This window comes from Juglans regia, chromosome 8, assembly GCF_001411555.2.
Source record: "Juglans regia cultivar Chandler chromosome 8, Walnut 2.0, whole genome shotgun sequence".
In the NCBI taxonomy this organism is placed as follows: domain Eukaryota; kingdom Viridiplantae; phylum Streptophyta; class Magnoliopsida; order Fagales; family Juglandaceae; genus Juglans; species Juglans regia.
Genome location: NC_049908.1, coordinates 7,651,202 through 7,670,833, shown reverse-complemented (window position 1 = coordinate 7,670,833; position 19,632 = coordinate 7,651,202). Strand labels below are relative to the sequence as shown.

Genomic DNA, 19,632 nt, shown 5'->3' with positions numbered 1-19,632 from the left:
CTTTTATTCGTGATTTTGGATTTTTATATGATGTGATGAGTCTCCTAATATGGAGTGTTGGATTATTGACGTGGTCGATTTTTATTGGGAGGCAGTTAAAACCCCAAGAACTAACCGTTCCAAAGAGAAACTCAATCTACTATATTATATAGCTATATATTATATAGCTATAAATAATACTAATATTTATTCTAATACTAATAATCTAATATAGACTATAGTTATACTTATAATAAATTACTAATATAGTTATAGACTTATAGTTATAGACTGTCTTACATGTTTTATGGCAATGTTCTGCTGTGAATGATGTTTGGGTAGAAGAGGAAAGTGCTTTACAGAAGTGGACTGTTATGGCTGGGGATTTTATGGAGTTATGGGGTACAATACTCTCAAGGCTTACTCAAGAGAAGTTAGAAGAAGTAGCAGTTTTGTTAAGAGGGATATGGCACAGGAGAAATATATTTATTTTTGAGGATCACTTTGATGGCCCAAAACAGTTTGTTCAATCGCTCTATTGTCCTTAAAAGAGTTTAAAGATGCACAACAGAAGAAGGAAATGGGGAATACAACAAGAAATCCAATGCCAGAGATGATTTTTTGGAGAAAACTTGAGGAAGGATGGCTTAAGGTCAACTTTGATGATGCTATAGATTCAAAAAATCAGAAAGTAGGAGTTGGGGTTATAATCAGCGATCATAATGGAGAGCAGATGGCAGCCTGTAGTGAACCAAACTTCTTGTTGTCTCAACCTTTAATAGCAGGAGCAACATCCAGGAGAAAAGCAGTTGAGTTGTGTACAAAGTTGGGATTTAACAGGGTGATTATAGAAGGTGATGCAAAAGTAATCTTAGAGGCTATGGTGAATCCAGATATATGTTGGACAGATATGGGCAGATTATTCAAGATGTCAAAGAGAGTTTAAAATAGTTGAATGGTTGAAAGATCAATTTTGTAAGAAGAAAATGTAATGAGGTAGCTCATATCTTAGTAAAAATGGCTTTGTCTTTAGAGGAAATGCAATGTTGGGTTAAGGAAGCGCTTGTTATAAGAGCACTCTCATTGGATTAACTAAAAGCTAAATCTAATGAGTATTTAGCTATTAAAAAATAAAATATACTCACATTGGATTAGTCAAATTTCAAATATTTAGAATTTAGCTACAGTGATTTTCAAAAGTTTTTTCAAATTTGAATGTCACTATACATACATCAAATACATATTTTATTAATTATTTCTCTCTCCCTTTCTTTCTATCACATATTTTATCACAATAATATATTAATTTGACTTAGTGGTATATTAATTTAATAAGAACATGATTATTAATTAACATATAATAAGTAGAATAATAAAATATGATAAAATTAAATAAATTAATAATTAAAAAATTAAATATTTTTGAAATTATTAATTATTTATTACCATATAATGAATAAATGTATAATCTAATATGGAGATTTAATGTGAATAACTAAAATTAAATTCATCTTATATTATTTTATTATTATATAATGAAAAAATAACTATTCTAATGTGAAGATTTATGTGAATAGAATAGTCAAAAGTCAAATTTCTCTTATATTCATTAAAATTGTCCTTTAATTTTGACTAATCTAATGAGAGTGCTCTTATGATTTATAGTAAGCTAGAATTTGATGAACATTGTATTGAGGAATTATTATGAATGAAAGTTGTTCTGTTTTTTTTTTTTTTAAAAAAAAAAGACTATTAGTAATAAATTTGATATTATTACCAAACGGCGCCGTTGCAACTCCAGTCCGCTAAACCCTAAGACCCCTCTTCCTCACTCTCTCACTCTGCCTCGCAGCCTCTCTGCATCTCTGCCCTCTCACGCGGCCACGGCCCACGCCGTTGCACTGTGCACATCTCGCCGTCGCCCCCTCAGCCTGAGTCCCCTCCCTCTTGCCGTTGCCCCCTCAGAAACACAGACCCGCTCTCTCGCCGTTGCACCTCCCATTACGGCCTCACCTCTCGAGCCGTTCCCGTCGCACACACAGCCCCTCGGCCCCTCTCTCAACGCTGCGCTGCCCTCTCTGTCTCTCACCATCTCACGCAGCTCTCCCATCTCTCACGCAGCCGGCAGCCCCTCTCTCACGTCTCTCTGTCATCGACGGTAATTTTTCTTGGAACAATCTCGGATGTGTATATCATTTTTAATCTCCGTTGGTTTAATTGTTATGGGAACTTTTTTGTTTCAAAGGTTTATTGGTTAAATGGGAACTTTAGACATCTTTGAGAAATTTCGTCTAGGTGTTGCTCGTTGGACTTAATTCCTATACAATTTTGTGCATCTTTCTTTGAGGTCAGGATTGTTTAGACATATGCTCCCAGTTGTTAAAAGAAAGCAGAACATAGGAACTATTTTACTTTGGGTTGTCGATTTCAAACACAACAAGGAAGGTCTAATACTTCCAAGTTGAGTGAGACTCTTACGTCTGCACTGATATGGTTGGGTTGCGGACTTCCTAGGTTTTTTTTTCTAAGGACCATGTTAGCCTAAAGCTCTGTTTGTTTTGTTTGATTAAGCATTTGAGTTGAATGAAAGCTTTTAAGTGGCTTTCCTCCACTGCCTTCAGTCCCATATCTCTTGTATGACTTCCAAAGATGAAATCTCCCATTTCTACCAAGTAAAAAATGAAAAATAAAACATCTACTGAATTGTAAAAAAAACCTACCTACCAGTTGGATGCCCTTTTGAAAGATTTATTTGCTCTCATACATAGATGGAGTCAAGATATTAAAGGTAAAAAAAAAAAAAAACAGTTAAAATCATCTTCTTTAGGATCTTTATTTGTCTAACGTCAATAGCGAAGATCATTATTTTTTATAAACTTACTAAACATATTATATTCTTTTCTAGGAATTTGTATTATAAATTTTTGTAAATTTTTGTGTTTCAATTTACTATTATTATTCCTTTCTTAAATCATTTTTTATAAATTTACTAAACATATAATTTTTTCAAAAGGTTTATGCAATGTGGGGGCAAAGAGCAGCCTTTTACCTCTTAAGATAGGATACATTCCCAAGCATTGTATTGGGCTCTCATCCATAAACAGTACTGTTCCCCAAGAGCACCTGCTTTCATATATAGTGATGAATCTGATCTGTAATAATATTCTAGCTAGGTATCCTTTTGATGCAGTTTCAGATTCCATGCATTTGTCTTCAGCCATTGGTTTCTCTCTCACACATATATTTGTTCCAAGTTCTAGATTGCTAGCTACCTTGAATGCTTCTCTCTCTCACAGATCTCATGCATTCACTAAATTAAACCGGACTGAACCGGAATCGGTAAAACTGGATGTACCGGTTTAGGGGGGTAACCAGTGCGTAATCGGTTTTTGAAAATGCAAAACTGGTACATACTGGTTCGGTCCTAAATTTTGTCCAAAACGGACCAGAACGGTTACACCCCTAATAGGATCCAGTATTCCGGCATGCATGGCATTTTCGTAAATGTCTTAAACAAATAGGGACAAATTCGTAATTCATCCGTTTACTTCTTCCCCTAGTTCTAAAATCCTCTCTTCGCATTTTGCTGTCTCCACTCTCTTCACTTTGACGATTGACGCCAACGCCACCTCCACGCTGTCGCAGATCGAGCCTCGTGTTGCTCCACGCCTTTGCAGCTCCTGTTGCTCCGTCGAAGCTCAGTCCGCTCTTGTTGATCAATCAGCTCTGTCGCAGCTCGTGCCCCTCAGCCGCACATAGACATCCACCGCCCACTGTATGCCGCAGGTATAAGCCCACTCCACCCTCGCATTGCTTGTTCTGCTAGTATTTCTCGATCAGAGCTGCAACAAAGCAAAGTTGCAAAGCTTGCTTTTGCAGCTTATTTCTCTACGACGGATTTGGCCCGTTTCCTGCTTTATTAACAATTTTTTCAATATGGAAAATTTTTCAAATCAGAAAATGAAGGCAAGGAAATAATAGGACAGCAAGCTTTAACCATGTTGAAAACATTGTTAAAGCAGAGAAATAATATGACAGTTTTCAAATCAGGAAACGAAAGCAAGGAGTTTGAACTTTGAATTTTGACAACGCGAAGATGATCTTTTAACATTAAGGAATGATCAGATGCTAACAAAACTATTATTGTTAATCAAATGAAGTGAAGATGAGTTGAGATTATATTTTTATTTTAAAAAAACTAGGTTGGCATTTTTTTGCTCTGTTTGAACTTTGGCTTGCATTTTGTTCTATTTGGCTTGCAATTTTGCTCTGTTTGGCTTGCATTTTGCTCTGTTTAGCCTGCATTTTGTTTTGTTCAACTTGATCTGTTCGGAACTAAATTTGATAATTTGATCTTACATATCTTGATCGTTGGCTAAGGGAAAGTTGGAAACAGAAAGTTGAATTACCATTGACCATCGAGATTTTAGATATACGAAAGTTCCAGTACCTCAACTTCACCCAACTTTTTCTTTGACTTTACGTTTTGGAATTCCTAATTCTGCCGTCAATAGTCGAGATTTTGATGAATTGGATTCAATTAGGCACTGATGAGCTGCTGTTATACATTACATTTGGGATGGACATGATAACACAATCAAATACTAATCGTGGTTATACTAAGATTGGTTCCATTATTACTATATTTTTTCTGAATAAGTGGTGTGAACTTAGAAGTATTATTGTATTTTTAAGATATTTATGTTTTTAAGACTTGTATTGATGTTATATTTGGAATATAGTTTTTCTATATATATATATAATTGTTTATATATATATGAAATTTATCCATATAACGACTATCCCGAAACGTACCGGTACCAAAATATTCCATTTCAGTACCTCAACCGGAACGGTCACTAGAACGGAATTCAAAACTTTGGTTAGGAGGGGTTGTATTTTGAGAAATGCACAATTTTCTTGGAGTCTGAGATGCTATGATTTGAAAAGTGAATCTACGGGGTAATGGTGAGGGAGAACTTCTCAGTGGTGGTTAAGAGGACGGAGGATGTGTAGGGAGGATTTCAAGAAGTCGATTCTGGAGTCGGGGAATGATATTGGAGAAGCAGTTTCTTGTGAATGCCTTCTCAGACATTTGGGAGGTTTCTGCAACGCACCTAGGGGCTGCAAGCTGAGCAAAATGAATCTTGATTTTCTTTTTTTATTCCCTCTATTATTTTCTTGCTAGCTTCAAAATCACATCTAGTTTTGTCAATTGTGTAATATATTCTGCCACGTGCTGGGATTTAGATCTTGAGTGAGAGATTGACGAGTGTTACGCTACACTATGAACCCTTGTCTTTTTTTTTTTTTTTTGATAAGTCACCATGAACACTTGTCTATTATTTTGTGCATCATTGTTTTCTGGGTTTTACAGTCAAATTGTGCTTGCCTTTTCCTTGTAGATAATTTGAGGTCATGGTGGGCTGGCAGAGACACATACAATTTGTACTTCGTCGCTTTGGGAAAAGAGTGGAATATAATTACAATGCATCTGCCAACTTTTCTTCGGTTCGCTTGGAATCCTCCAATTTTACAAGTTAGTCTCCAATTTTCTTGGTCGAAACAAGTTTTGAGTGCTTGTATGTAACCAGTTTTATAAATGAAAAATGTATATATAGCATCTTTCTTTCCCTTGTTGCATTTGCTATTCACGACCAAGTTATTTATTTGAAATGCTATTGTTGTCATCGTCATTTTCTGTTAAGATAACATCTATGTCGATGTCTTTCGGTATTTTGTGTCCAATAGAAATGCAAATTTGAGGATAAAGAAACACTTATTGCTTTTGCAGGTGAGTTACCTTATTTGCAGAGACTATGGAGACCACCTTCTGCAAACATCTCAAGGCCTTTGTATCAATATTTTCAACAATTGGTACTGCTAGCTCCCATTTTTTGTTTTTTGAAATGATATTCTTCTGCTTATGATTTTTTTCCCTGATTCTCGGGAATTTTCTTTTTTTGTTCCTCACTTGTCCTCTAGTTTAGCGAAGTTCCTGACTTTTATCCCAGTAGCACAGATGCTTTAAAAAGAAAAGCCGTGTTGCATTTTTTTATTGGCACCTGGTGCCCAAAACAAAATCCCGACTAATCCGGGGAGTACACAAGTACTCGGCAAAGAGCTTCCCCTCAAGTGCACCTTGACTGATTTAAGGGGAAATTCCTTCAATCCAATAGCCCCTAGAAATTGTTTGCTCCCAAAGGTTCGAACCTTAGACTTGGAGGGAGCATACCACCAAGACCAAGGTTGTTACCACTTGAGCCAACCCCTAGGGTTTAAAAGTCTTACTACATTTTATACATGACACACCTGTAAATATATCAAAAACCATATGTAGGTATCCATAATTCTGAAGTACGTCTGATCACGTAATAGATGCAGTGGACTAACACTTTTATAATCTTTTTATTTGACAAAATTTGTTAATATGAAGAATGATTAAGGGGAAGAGCATGTGTGCATGATTTGAAGGTTGAGTTTTATAGTAGATTACATTCAGGGTATTTGTTTTTAATCATCTATGTTTGGATTTGTAGATATTGTTTATTGGCAAAGTTTTCTTTTGCTTATAGCATTTTACTGCTCCAGGGAATTTCTAGTTCAAGGAAGTTACTAGCAGATTTGTCTGAAGAATCAGCCATCCCATCTCCATTGACTCCTGTGTTGGCATTAAACAGTGGAAAAAGTGATGACCAGAACCAGAAAGCAGTTTCTAAACCTTCTAAGGTTCAAGCTGTCTTAAAGGGCATTAAACAGGTATGTTATTATTAAAATGTTTTTTAATTAGCTAGTCATTCAGCAAAAAAAAAAAGGAAAGAAAGAAAAAGAATCAGCTGGTCTCATCTAAGAATATTAGTGGGGCATTAAAACATTATCTTTGTTTTTTATTCCATATATGAGATGCATATAGCCATTTAGATTATTATATTTAAAATCCCAGATTAATACAAAAGAGAGATTATTATATGGATACATAATAAATCTTAGTTGATAGGGAAGCAATGTGTAGCATGGAAGGTATAGAACCATGACCTTGGGCCTCATTATTATTATTATCAGTCTTCTGAAATTTGTAATATTGTACTTCTTTTATTTCTAAGGATTCTGAATATGATATGCACTTCCATTTAAACGAGTGAAGAATTGGGACACAAAATATGAAAGTGGAAGTGACACCTATTGATATTTTCTTATAGTCAGTGACTCAGCTGCTAATTTTCCTAGCATTTGGAACCTATTTTCTGATCAATTTCCAAACTTAAGTTACTCAAAAAGCATTGTGTACATGTATACACATGGAAGGTGGTGGTGTATTTTCAACATTGCACATAAAGGATGTCTTACAATGGAACATTAAAAATGCTTATTCTGTTGCACCTTAACGACATCTATATGAGTTATGTACTTGACTGCTTAGTTATCAATAAAGAAGTTATATGCTTAACTGCCATCCATACTTTGTTTGCCCCTTGGTCAAATGCTGCTTTCAGAGTCCAAAGAAGATCAACTTGGTTGCTGCTTTAGTTCGTGGCATGCGAGTTGAAGATGCATTGTTGCAGTTGCAAGTGACAGTAAAGCGAGCTGCAAAGACTGTATATCAGGTAATACAAGTACCCTATTCTTACTTAATGTTTGATGGTGTGTTCGGAATGCCATGGAAGGAGGGACTTCATTCCTTTTAGCTGCAGATTTAGACTATGTAATAAGTATCTATTTTCTGCAGGTTATTCACTCAGCCCGAGCAAACGCAACTCATAACCATGGTCTGGATCCAGATCGTCTCCTCATTGGTAAATGATGCGAGTTAAGTTGCCTTTTTCCTTTAATTTCAATCTTTGCTTATCCTACATTCTCTCATTTCTTGCAGCTGAGTCATTTGTTGGGAAAGGATTATTTAAAAAGAGGGTTTCCTACCATGCTAAAGGAAAATGTGGAATCAAAGTGAGACCCGAGTGCCGACTGACAGTAGTAGTAAGGGAGATGACCGCTGAAGAGGAGGCTGAGATAGCCAGACTGAGAGTCCACAATTTCCGTAAGCTCACCAAGCGAGAAAGGCGGCTTGTGCCTCATAAGCTTATTGAGACGACTCCAATCTGGAATCGCAAGGGCAAAGCTCGTGAACCAAGTGGCATGGCTGCATGAGCCAGCTTCACTCCCATGTTTCAGAATCTTACAGAGAGTTTTGTAGAAGTGCGGAGAGATCTCTTCCAATGCCTGCATTCCAGTAGAAATCATCTTGTAGAAATGGAGGAGCAACCTTGTTTCAATCTCAAGTAATACTTGCTCTGAAACAGTTCTATTTAATAAATTAGACCAAGCTCTTACTTTCTTTTGAGTCTTTTTTACATCTATTTTTCTAATGGTTTTTACTTTGATCCGTGCATGCAAATGCAACTCTTGCTGTTGTAAACAAATAATCGGATGCGATAGACCAGTTGGGAAAGGATTATTTTAAAAGAGGGTTTCCTAGCATGCTAGTATTCACTTGAAGACCATGATGGCTTTCAGTGAATGGAATTAGTGGTACATCTGCTTGAATTGTATACGGTTGATAATTAAAAAATTGCATAATTTTTTCCTATTTACTCATTTTGAAATGGAAAACTTTTTAACTCAAGCGATACTGCGTACCGAAGTGCACCAAAGTGTTGACATGGATTGATTTAATGAAACGAACCGTTTTAATTTTACGTGAAGGAACTGAAGGTTTGGGCGGGATCTGAAGTTAAACGAAAAGTTTTGACAAAATGCAAGGTACAATGCCCTCCCTCTTCTCTGGTTTGAGCCCTCTGCATGCGCGTCTTCTATTTTCTCTGGTTTGAGCCCCTCTGCATGCCTTCGTTGCGCCTCTTTCCCGTGAACACAACTGCTACCACCGGTATCTCTCTCTCCGGCTCCTCCCAAGTTCAGTCACTGTGTTAACAACCAGTCATTGCAAGCCACGAACGCCTGATGTATTCTAATGCATAATTTTAGTGTATAATATGGATTTGAGAAAGAAGGAAGAAAATGTATTCTGGAAATTATTTGATTCTATGCGTCTTCACCTTGAACCAAGAAACCCAACATAGAACAGGATAGATAATATTCCAAATGATTAGAATTAAAAAAAAATAAAGAAAATTATAAAGAATTTGGTAAAGACTGAAGTTGTCATGTTAACAGAACAGCAACATTTCGGTACTTTGAAGGACCAGCTTCTCTTAGTCCACAAGCAAGCTTCCAACAACACTTTTATCACTGAAATGGGGTACACCTGAAGTGGTTTCATCTACTAAAGGTTGCTGCACCTAAATTGGTTGTCACAGTGAACAACAATATTGAATGAATTCTGCCTTTAACACAGCATTGGAATTTGTGAAGGCAAAGCTACAATACTTGGGAATTTGCTATGAAAAATCATAGCAAATTGACTAAGAAGGTCACTGAACAAGTAAGAATACTTGCCAAGGATGAAGACGAGGAACTAACTGATGTGATCCCACCTTATGACCAAGCAAAGACACTTGGTAAAACGAACATTGATGTTGATCACATTGCTGCTGGGTTACCATGTGGCAGCGAAGGATTCCTTTTGATGTATGCTCGCTGGAAAAAGCTTGAAAGAGACTTGTACAACGAACGCAAATTGTAAGTGTTTGACTTTACTAACTTAAATGTGGTTTTCTTTGGAGTGTAAACCCACAAGCTGCTTCATATTCTCTTTATGTCAATGGTATGAACTGTGTCAAGTTTTTCTTTTGGAACTTCAGCTGTTTTATTTTTGTCAATTCGGTATCTGGAACATGTGACTATTACTTGATAAACTATTTGTAATTTAATTTATATTTGATTGAAAGTGAAAGGATTATTGAGTTTTGTAATTGTTGAATATGATAGACTCGCAAGTTAACTAACATTGTGGATTCTCTTGCAGGCGGTTTGATACAAATTCTTGATGTCTATAATTCGTGCTAGTAAGTCATCTGTTTCAAATCCATATTGGATCCAAGTAGTAAGAAAGCATGAATCACTTTACACACACATTTTTGTAATTTTTATATTTCAAATGGAAATATTATCGTTTATTATTGTTAACTATGTTTACTTCTTTGTTCCTTAATCTCATTCATTTTGCCTTACCCCCCCCTTTAAAATCTCCCCCCCCCCCCAAAAAAAAAAACATCACTTGGGTTTGTTTGTAAGAGTGAATCTGTGCAACATCCAAGACAATTGAAGTAGTTAGTAATAAATGAATTGCCATAAACTTGGGAGGAAGAAAATGTATTCTACTGAAGCAAGCAAGTTGGGAGGAAGAAAATGTATATTAGAAATGTTCTATTCTCATTGTATAATATGAATTTACAAAAGAGTATTTATAAACATTTAGAGCCATAACAGAATTGGCATGCGCCATAGTATCTAGCAGCTGATGTGCGCTATTGTACAAGTGGTATGACAAAGTGAGTTAGAATATTTCTTGAGCACTATAATACAACCAATCAAAAACAATACAGCACAGCCACAAAGGTGTCTTCAAGTCTGCTCTACGTGACTAGACAGTTGGATAAAATGGTGGAGCCTTGCTTAGCCATCGTTGTGCTGGAGGAAGAAGTGATCTGTTCAATAGACCTAAGTCAACGAAACCAAGACCACATCAGAGGGAACTAGGCTCCAGCCATTGAGGTCATCTCCACGCACGACAACCACCTCCAAAACTTGCCAACTGCACCGTGAAACACCAAGCCACTGTCCGCCAGCTAAACGTCTTCTCCACCACAGAAGCCCAGCCCCGTCGCACTACCACCCAAGCGATCCAGTCCATACCACTTCCAAAGCCCATGTCGTGTGTAACTCGAACAAGTAACAACACACACCTCTCTCCACCGTACACAGCCAAGGAAGCCTCCACGTCCAGCCAAAAACCAACCCCAAGCCGTCGCTAACTTCACCGTAAACCATGGAAAAGATTGCACTGAAAACCACCTAGCAAAGAATTGATGAGGAATATTGAAACTGAAACACAAGAAGACAGATGTAAACATGACAAGAGGAATATTGAAGAGGAATATGTCAAATGAAACCTTACAAAAAAGATTAGAAAAAGCTTGCAGAGAATATAAACATGACGACTGTTGCTCGTAATGGCCGTGAAATCCAAGGTCGACGATTGTTGCGGTGGAATGAGAATAGAGTCAACGGGTAGAGAAAATGTGGTTTGCCTCTCAAGTAAAGGAATTGAAAATGAAGATAGAAATTAAACACAGTAGGCTGATAATACGTTGAGGATCAAGAGATTTGGGAGAGATGAAAGCAGGCTGCATTGTTTTCCTTCCTCTGAAGATGATGTTCTTTATTACATTTGTTGTTTTTTCTCTTTTCTTCTCTTCTTTTCTTTTTGTTTTTATTTTTTAATATATCTAAAAAAACTTTCCACGCAAACGATCGATACACAATCGGTGCGCAATGACTCTTGCACCCAGAAGAACTTGTATTTTTTCTTTAAACTTCGATTTCTTTTGTCTTGAATCCCTTATTTTCTTTTTAATTTTTACTTGTAGTCCTATTCTAGCCCAAATTTTTGGCCACCCATGAGTACTACAATTCGGGCTTTGTAAAGATCCAAAGGAAACGGATTTATCCATCGGGCTTTGTAAAGATACAAAGCCTTTTTTTATCCATCGGTGCTTTCGGTTGTCCTCTCCTTGATAGATCATACCAGGGAAATTGAGGCTTAGGATGTATTGCCTTTTTTTCTCTTTATTTTATTCTCAAAATAGATAAAACACACGTATTAAACTATTTATATGATATAATTTAATTTAAAAATTTTGAATTTTATAAATAAAATTTTACTATTTAAGTGACGTGAATTGTGTGCTCTACCTCATTCCCATTTAAGAATATAATAACTCATTTATTATACATATATATTAAAGTTATGATTTGAATTCCCTAATATTTCTTTCTTCTTAGTATAATTGTTCTTATGATATTAATGAGTATGTGGCTTTTTTTTTTTATTATTATTATTTTTTTTAAATCACCCAAGAAACGTCTGAATACAAGCAAAGGACTAGACAACTAAAAAATCACAAATATCGCGTCAGGTCTAGTCTAGCCCCAACGTGAATTGATAGATGGGAGCTATATGTCTTTGGGTGATTCCAACATTTTATCTTTCCAATAGATGCAACCAAAACTTCCCAAGGTGAAAGATATAAAAGAAAAATTGTTCAATTATATCACATAAAACACATTCTCATTTTTTTTCTCTCTATTTTAGGCAACTCAATGGAACGAATGTATCTGTAAATAAGAGAGATGATATTTGCAATACTACAGACTATAGTGTATAAGTATTGCGTACTTTTTTTTAAAAAAAATAGATATATATATATATATGAAATTTATATTAAAAAAATTATAATAATAGATCTCAATTTTTTTTTTAAAAGGAGTGCGATAACCTTGCATACACTCTAGAACTACATCTAACATTACTCAATAATAAAATGCACCTTAATTACGTAATGCGGCACTAAAAAAATATCATAAGTACTACAAATATACCACATCAAAATAATGTCAAATTATACACTAGTACTTTGTTTAAATGCTGATAAGTGTTTTTTATAATTCAGTGAGGCATAAACACGACGTGTTGATCCTACTGTGCTTTAAAACTGAGATTTAACTATCTATAGTTAGCATTTGATGCTAGAAAATCTATAAATTGTGTCGTTTTCTTCTTAAATTATAAAAATCATTTAGATGAAAAAATTGCTATCTATTTTTACAATTTTACTTATGTAACTATAGGTGTGGATGTACAATATTGAAAATGGTGAGATTTTTAAAACTCAAAAATTTAAAATTTAAATTTAAAAAAACATCAAAAAAATAAGATTATTTATCAAAGAATACTATGCATCAGTCATTATTTATTTTTATATCTCACACCTATAATTTTTTTTATTTTTCATAGGATATGTAATGTGAGTATTCTTTATAAAATATGGAGTAATAAATAGTGATTAATGAGAAAATTTTTTCATAATATTATGCATAAAATTTCAAAAAATTGGAGAGCATCTTCCATCATCAGTAAATGGGCCAATGGCGTACAGAAACAGAATGAAATGTTTACTTCAATGATGATACTGAGAGAGAAGCTTGTTCTTTCCTTTTAAGACCGAACGGAGTTTTATCTAACTAATCTAACATCATCCGCAAACATGGTTTAAGGGAAGGGAATTGGCGTTTGTTTCGGGACTTTTTAGACTGGATAGAGAGCGCTGTGCTCGGGGCTCTGCTCCAACAGAGTCGCCATCCCCCGACATAATGGCGTTTCAGAGGCGGCGCCACCACTATTACCTCCGCCTCCAGCGTCTTATCCCGTTTATTTCCGCCTTGTCCGCCGTTCTTCTCATCCTATTCGCTCTACTATCCTTTCTCGCCCCTTCCCCCGTCGATTCCGTTCACCTCCGCCACCGTTCCTTCGTACTCTCTCTCTCTCTCTCTCACACACACACACACATTTTCTCTTTTCATGCATTTTTATTCTTTCGATTCATTTCGAGTGGCATCGTGTGCAGCTCAAGATTCGCAACGACGATGCAGTTGGAATTTCGTCATTTCGTGTTCCGGTTGGTGTTCTCGATCCTGAGAGACTAATTTCAATCTTTTATGTTTTCTTGGATTTCTTGTTTCTGCTCACTGTTTTCTTGAACTTTGAGCACTAGAGTGGCGAGGGGAAATCGGCTCGTGATCTTTGGAGCTCCAGAAATTACAAGTTCTACTACGGTTGCAGCAATGCCAGCAAGAAGTTTCAAAGTTCGTGTAACTTCGCAGCTCTTTCTTTTTTCTTTCCTTTTTTGTTAGAATTTTGCAATTTAAGTTTCTTCGTTTGGTTTTGCTTCTGGAAGTTATTTTATTGGTTCTGATCACCACCTACTATTTAACTACTTAGTATTGTTTCTAAGGTTTCCGACTTTGGTTTTCGGATAGGCTTTTGCGGAATGCTAGTTTTCTAGTGATTATTTTGATTTGGGACTGTCTTGTTTTATTTCAGAAGTTGAAGCTATTACGCATCCCAATCGATACCTGGCAATTGCAACTAGTGGGGGCTTGAATCAACAAAGAACTGGTGTAATTTTCTGGACTTGTACCTCTGTACAGTAGTTGTAACTTAAGAAAAGGTTCTTGCACAGATTTCTATATGTTGGAATGAATATTTGCTAATGAATGTTTGCTAGGCACAAATTTTGGGAAAGTTGAAAGATTTTACTAGTACTCGACAAAGGGAACGTACATGCATTTCTTTGAATTATTTGTTACTGGAAGCAAGTGTGCTAGGCTGCTAGCGCACATTAAAATAAAATGAAATTATAAGAGGATTGCTGACTCTTTAGCAAAGACAGAGAGCGTAAAACTAAAGAATTAAATGAACGAAGATTTGAGATAAGCAAGTACTGCACATATAGCATATTCTTGATTGTTTTACTAAAGTAGGGGAATGCTCCCACGTTTTGCTGCTCCAAACACATGCTGATGGAGATACTAATCAGGTCTCAAACTGTTTTTATAACCCTGATTTCATCTGCCTGTCACCGAGTCCTCTTAACACTATTTTTTTTAATAAGTTAGTTGGTTGACTAAGTGCATGTTAGCTTATAGTGTAAGTAATAAGTTCTACTATTAAAAAGTTATTTACTGTTTGGTAACCATATATTTAAAGCACTTTCAAACATTTTATATTTGTTTGGAAACAAATTAAAACAGTGCTTTCCGAGGTAGAAATGACAATTATTTGATTTTTTAAAAATTATGACCATATCTTTGAAAGTTTGAAAATTGTAATTATTTGAAAGTTGTATGGGTATTTTTTCCCATTGAAAGTCTTTTTAAAACAAACATGCTTTTCCAGAAAAGCATGTTTGAGGAAAATGTTTTTTTTCCTCAAATATACTTTTTAGCTTATTTGAGATTAAAAAGTATTTTAATATGTAACACCTAAACAACCTAATTTTTCTATTAAAGAGCTTTTAAGACTGTTTAAGCACTTTTTAGGACTCCTAACGTAACCCCAAACAGACCCTAATTATAATTGGTATCAGGTATAGTGGATTTGGGTTGACTTTACTCATGGATGTAAAAATGAATGTGACTAAATTACATCAAATCTTCTTGTCTTGTGTGGATGTTTCCATTTTATTTTCTATGTATTCTGCTTCTGCTAGTCTGAATTCCAAATTGGTAAAAAAGCTTCTGCTGGCCTGAAGTACCTAACATTTTTCTTTCAAGATACTAGTGGTAATTTGAAGATGCAGGGAATCAACTGATGTTTGGTTGATCCTGTCTGCCATTTCTTTTAGCCTGGTCTCAGTGAGAAAGATACAGACATAATGTTTTACTTTATCAGTTGGTATCGTTGTTTTACATATCCAGGTGTAGAGTTAGTGCGAAGCAGTTTGGGTTGCTTAGTCAGTCTCTTAATTGTTCCCTGCAGTTACATTGCCTGTAGTATTGGGATCCTGTAGGCATGATGTGTGTGGTTACTACAACCATCTAACCAATGTTTTGTTGCTGTGCCACTTCTTGATTACAAGTAGTTAAATGATGTTATTACTGCTCATACCAAGCTTAGCAGACCTACCTTTGACAGATTACAGATGCTGTGGTTGCTGCCCGTATATTAAATGCTACTCTTGTTGTTCCAAAGTTGGACCAAAAGTCCTTCTGGAAAGATTCCAGGTTGGTAATGCTCTGCAACGTCTCTTTGAAACGTGCAAGTTGCAAATACTTCTAGCCATTCAAATTGGATCTATTTGCATTCAGTTCTTACATTGCAAGATAACAAATCTCTTACTTTGTTTTGCAGTAACTTTTCAGAGATCTTTGATGTCGATTGGTTTATATCATTTCTGTCAAAAGATGTTAAAATTATTCAACATCTGCCTAGGAAGGGAGGGGAAACTTTGGATCCATACACCATGCGTGTGCCAAGGAAGTGTAGTGAAAGATGTTATGAAAGTCGTGTATTGCCTGTTCTCTTGGAAAGGCATGTAAGTTTTCATTCTCTTATGCTTCTTTTGATTGCCTTTGTACAGTATAACTATGATTTTTTTTTTTTTTTTTTGTATACTATTGCTCACATCAGTAGATATTCTTAACTTAGAAATGATGATGTGGATGGCATAACGGAAGCTTGATTTGTTTCTCTCTCATGTGCACCTTTAGATGAATTGGGACAATACTTGGTTGATGTCTTTCTAATTGGAAAATATAACCAGGTGCCTGTGGAATCTTTTATTACAGATCTATTTAGATCATAGGACTTCAACTTAAGGAGAATCATGCATCCTCACTTGTTGGCTTAAAAAGCGAATTTTACTAAACTGAACGATTCCGATTTTATTTTTATGGAATACAAAAGAAAAATATCATTTGCGTAGCACCCAAAAGAAATCAGGAAGGATTGAAAAAGAAGAATATCAATCCCTGATTCTATTGTATTCTTAATATTACTTATACATGCATGTATCAAACTGCATTTGAATCTTTTATGTTTATTTTGTGATTGAACGTTATAATTTTTGAGAGTCCATATATATTTTAAACATGCTCAAGAGATATGTCAACTCACCTATACCAAATAGAAACCACATCCCTGATGTGACATTTCCCACTGTTGCTGTCGTGCGGCTCATATTCTATCTTGAATACATTTAAAATAATTCCAAAAAATAATGCTTACTGGTCTTTATTCTTTGACAGGCTGTTCAGCTCACCAAATTTGATTACAGACTTGCAAACAAGTTGGGCACAGATTTGCAAAAGTTGAGATGTAGAGTTAACTACCATGCATTAAGGTTTATTGATCCAATACTTCATATGGGTGAAAAATTGGTTCGCCGGATGAAGATGAAAGGCAAGCATTATATCGCATTACACCTGAGGTAGTCTAATTGGTCTTTGAACTTCTACATCTCTGATGACTATGGTGTAATTAGAGAAATAACTTTACCATTTGTTCTCTTGTATATCCTGTATAATTTCTGCACAGTCCTGACGGGTGGGCTGTGTACCTTTTGCCTTGGTAAGGTTCCACATCATAAAAAAATGTTTCCTGCACCATTTTGATAAAGCCAATTGTGCAAACATTTGGAACCTGTGTTCAAACTTTCAGGTTGATGGTCACTGCTGATGATGAAATAGATTGTCATTTGTAGATGCACAGGATCTTATTCGCGTGTTTTCTTCAAACATATGCACATTGTACACACAAACACGTATACACAAATGTCCACACCACTTACATCTACATACTTGAGGCCTATTTCTCTGTTTCCTTTGAACTTGTATTGAAAAACCAACTTACAGCATAGGTTTTGAGTGTATGATTTAGTTTTGAGGTGATGATCTCTGGTGAAGTGCTTTTGAGAAACTTGGAATTCTAACAGCCGGCTGTCAGGCTGAATCTCTACGATTGATAGTGGCCGTGTCTGCATTCTGTGTAGAATAAATCATCATTGCATAATATGCATTATAATGGAAAAGGGAATGCTTTTACATTGTGAGAGTTTTTAATGCAACCAGATCTTTCTTCTTACAGGTTTGAACCTGATATGCTTGCATTCTCAGGATGCTATTATGGTGGTGGAGAAAAGGAAAGGAAAGAACTGGCTGCAATACGGAGGAGGTGGAAAACTTTACATGTTAGTCTCAACTATTTTACATAAGAACTTCTCTTATTCAGCTTGATCTTCCACGTTTTTGAGAATGCAAAATGGAAACCTGAAAATCTAAATTCAGGGTGCATGTATCTGACTTCTAACTTGAAGCTCAACTTTAGAGGTGGGATAGACGAGGGGCAATGGGTGTGAAAAGAGAATCATAGATAAATGATGGTGGCCGTGAGCAGCCTTTCCTATATAGGAATGTGTGTGCGTGTACGTGTTTTTAAGATGAATGGGAGATGCTGAAATGACGCTTCCGTAACATATCTTTGGGACCTTAGTCTTATATATTGACTTGCAGATTAGCAATCCTGAAAAGGAAAGGAGGCATGGAAAATGCCCACTCACACCAGAAGAAGTAGGTCTGATGCTGAGAGCACTGGGATATGGCAGTGATGTCCACATTTATGTGGCATCCGGGGAAGTGTATGGAGGGGAAGAGACATTGGCACCCTTGAAAGCACTCTTCCCAAATTTCTATTCAAAAGAAACTATAGCCACTAAGGAGGAGTTGGAACCGTTTTCTTCATTTTCTTCTCGCATGGCTGCACTTGATTTCATTGTGTGCGATGAAAGTGATGTATTTGTGACCAACAATAATGGTAATATGGCTAGAATATTGGCTGGACGAAGGTATGCATTTTTTCTTTCCGTTTACCATCCTCTTATCTATTTCTTGTTTGGACTACCTGCTAACTTTCGAGCATTTCCCTACGTGCAGGAGATATTTTGGACACAAACCTTCTATTCGACCAAATGCTAAAAAGCTATATCGGTTGTTCTTGAGCAGAAATAACATGACTTGGGAAACGTTTGCCTCTAGAGTTCGTACTTTTCAAAGAGGTTTCATGGGGGAGCCAAAAGAAGTGAGGCCTGGCAGAGGTGAATTTCATGAGAACCCATCTACATGTATATGCGAAGATTCTGATGCCAAGGCAGAAAGAGATTCCGGACCTAGAAAACATGGCAAGGGTCATTATCCCACCAGAAAAGATGTAGTAATTGATGTTCAAAATCTTGATGATGAGCCAGAATGGCTTGATATGGATGACAATGAAGATCGGAATGAACCCCTAGAGAGAGGTCTCTTCAACAGAACTGTTTCGGATTTTGATGGAGCAATCTCTGATGATGATCCTGATTTGGAAGAGATTCTTTCGGACTAGCAATGCTATCGGTAACAGATTCTTTTGTTTTAAAAAAAAAAAAAAAAAAAATACCGTACGCACCCAACAATGGAAAATTTTTAGGTACTCTTGAAATAAGGACGATACAGTACTCCATCGTGTAATTAAAATTATTTATGTCAATATTATTTTTAAGAGTATTGCTATACAGAAGCCTCACACTCTTGCACATCATTTAAAAATATGTGATTTTACTCTTCTATCCTCGTATTTCATAAAACGTATTTTATGAAATACGAGAATAGAAGAGTAAAATTACATGTTTTTAAATGGTGTACAAGAATGTGAGGCTTATGTTTAAAATTTTTCTATTTTTAATTGACATGGCTATGATAAAAAGACTACCATGTGTCCAAAATCTTTTGGCCATGGTACATGATGGCATCCTGTATAATAAAGCCACTCTGAAAGAAGAAAGAAAAAAAAAATTCTAAACGTAAGTCTCACATTCTGCACACTTATTTAAAAATATTATTTTATTTTTTTATTCTAATACTGAAAAATGATTCCAAACATATTTATAAGTGAAATAAGATAAAAAAAAATAAAAAGACATGTTTTTAAGTGAATGTATAAAATGTGAAGCTTATGGGTAGCACTGTTCGAAAGAAAATGCTAACAAGCCTTTGTGACCAATGCCACAATGTTTGGGTTCATGTCAATGAGCTGTTAAGTAAAAGCAAAAAATGCTAACAAGCCTTTGTGACCAATGCCACAATGTTTGGGTTCATGTCAATGAGCTG

At 35.8% G+C, this 19,632-nt stretch overlaps 2 protein-coding genes across 4 annotated transcripts; both read left to right on the top strand.

The window, feature by feature from the left end:
- The first annotated feature begins 1,762 nt into the window (after nucleotides 1-1,762).
- On the top strand, nucleotides 1,763-8,320 carry LOC109004295 (50S ribosomal protein L22, chloroplastic-like). Of its 3 annotated transcripts, none has more exons than XM_018982809.2 (8): nucleotides 1,776-2,137; nucleotides 3,625-3,765; nucleotides 5,385-5,518; nucleotides 5,774-5,856; nucleotides 6,571-6,738; nucleotides 7,473-7,583; nucleotides 7,706-7,772; nucleotides 7,850-8,320. In XM_018982809.2, the coding sequence occupies exons 3-8, from the start codon at nucleotides 5,398-5,400 to the stop codon at nucleotides 8,122-8,124; spliced, it is 825 nt and encodes a 274-aa protein (XP_018838354.1). In that variant the 5' UTR covers nucleotides 1,776-2,137; nucleotides 3,625-3,765; nucleotides 5,385-5,397; the 3' UTR covers nucleotides 8,125-8,320. The 3 variants fall into 3 exon arrangements, with proteins under 3 accessions (XP_018838356.1, XP_018838354.1, XP_018838355.1); XM_018982810.2 differs by having other exon boundaries at nucleotides 3,540-3,765; XM_018982811.2 differs by lacking the exon at nucleotides 3,625-3,765 and having other exon boundaries at nucleotides 1,763-2,137.
- Nucleotides 8,321-13,121: 4,801 nt separating this feature from the next.
- Nucleotides 13,122-19,012, top strand: LOC109004294 (O-fucosyltransferase 16-like). The gene is made up of 10 exons (XM_018982807.2): nucleotides 13,122-13,464; nucleotides 13,560-13,610; nucleotides 13,707-13,797; nucleotides 14,036-14,112; nucleotides 15,629-15,717; nucleotides 15,845-16,028; nucleotides 16,741-16,922; nucleotides 17,579-17,681; nucleotides 18,004-18,335; nucleotides 18,424-19,012. Exons 1-10 carry the CDS (start codon nucleotides 13,306-13,308, stop codon nucleotides 18,866-18,868), a joined length of 1,713 nt encoding a protein of 570 aa, XP_018838352.1. The 5' UTR covers nucleotides 13,122-13,305; the 3' UTR covers nucleotides 18,869-19,012.
- The last annotated feature ends 620 nt before the right edge of the window (nucleotides 19,013-19,632 follow it).

What these genes read in the sequence shown, in the direction of transcription:
- LOC109004295 (XM_018982811.2), top strand. Translation starts at nt 5,398, where the DNA reads ATGGTGGGCTGGCAGAGACACATACAATTTGTACTTCGTCGCTTTGGG. An exon ending in GGAATCCTCCAATTTTACAA is followed by an intron (nt 5,519 to 5,773) that starts GTTAGTCTCCAA and finishes TTGCTTTTGCAG; the next exon opens with GTGAGTTACCTTATTTGCAG. An exon ending in TCCAGATCGTCTCCTCATTG is followed by an intron (nt 7,773 to 7,849) that starts GTAAATGATGCG and finishes CATTTCTTGCAG; the next exon opens with CTGAGTCATTTGTTGGGAAA.
- LOC109004294 (XM_018982807.2), top strand. Translation starts at nt 13,306, where the DNA reads ATGGCGTTTCAGAGGCGGCGCCACCACTATTACCTCCGCCTCCAGCGT. An exon ending in TGAATCAACAAAGAACTGGT is followed by an intron (nt 14,113 to 15,628) that starts GTAATTTTCTGG and finishes TACCTTTGACAG; the next exon opens with ATTACAGATGCTGTGGTTGC. An exon ending in AGAATATTGGCTGGACGAAG is followed by an intron (nt 18,336 to 18,423) that starts GTATGCATTTTT and finishes CCCTACGTGCAG; the next exon opens with GAGATATTTTGGACACAAAC.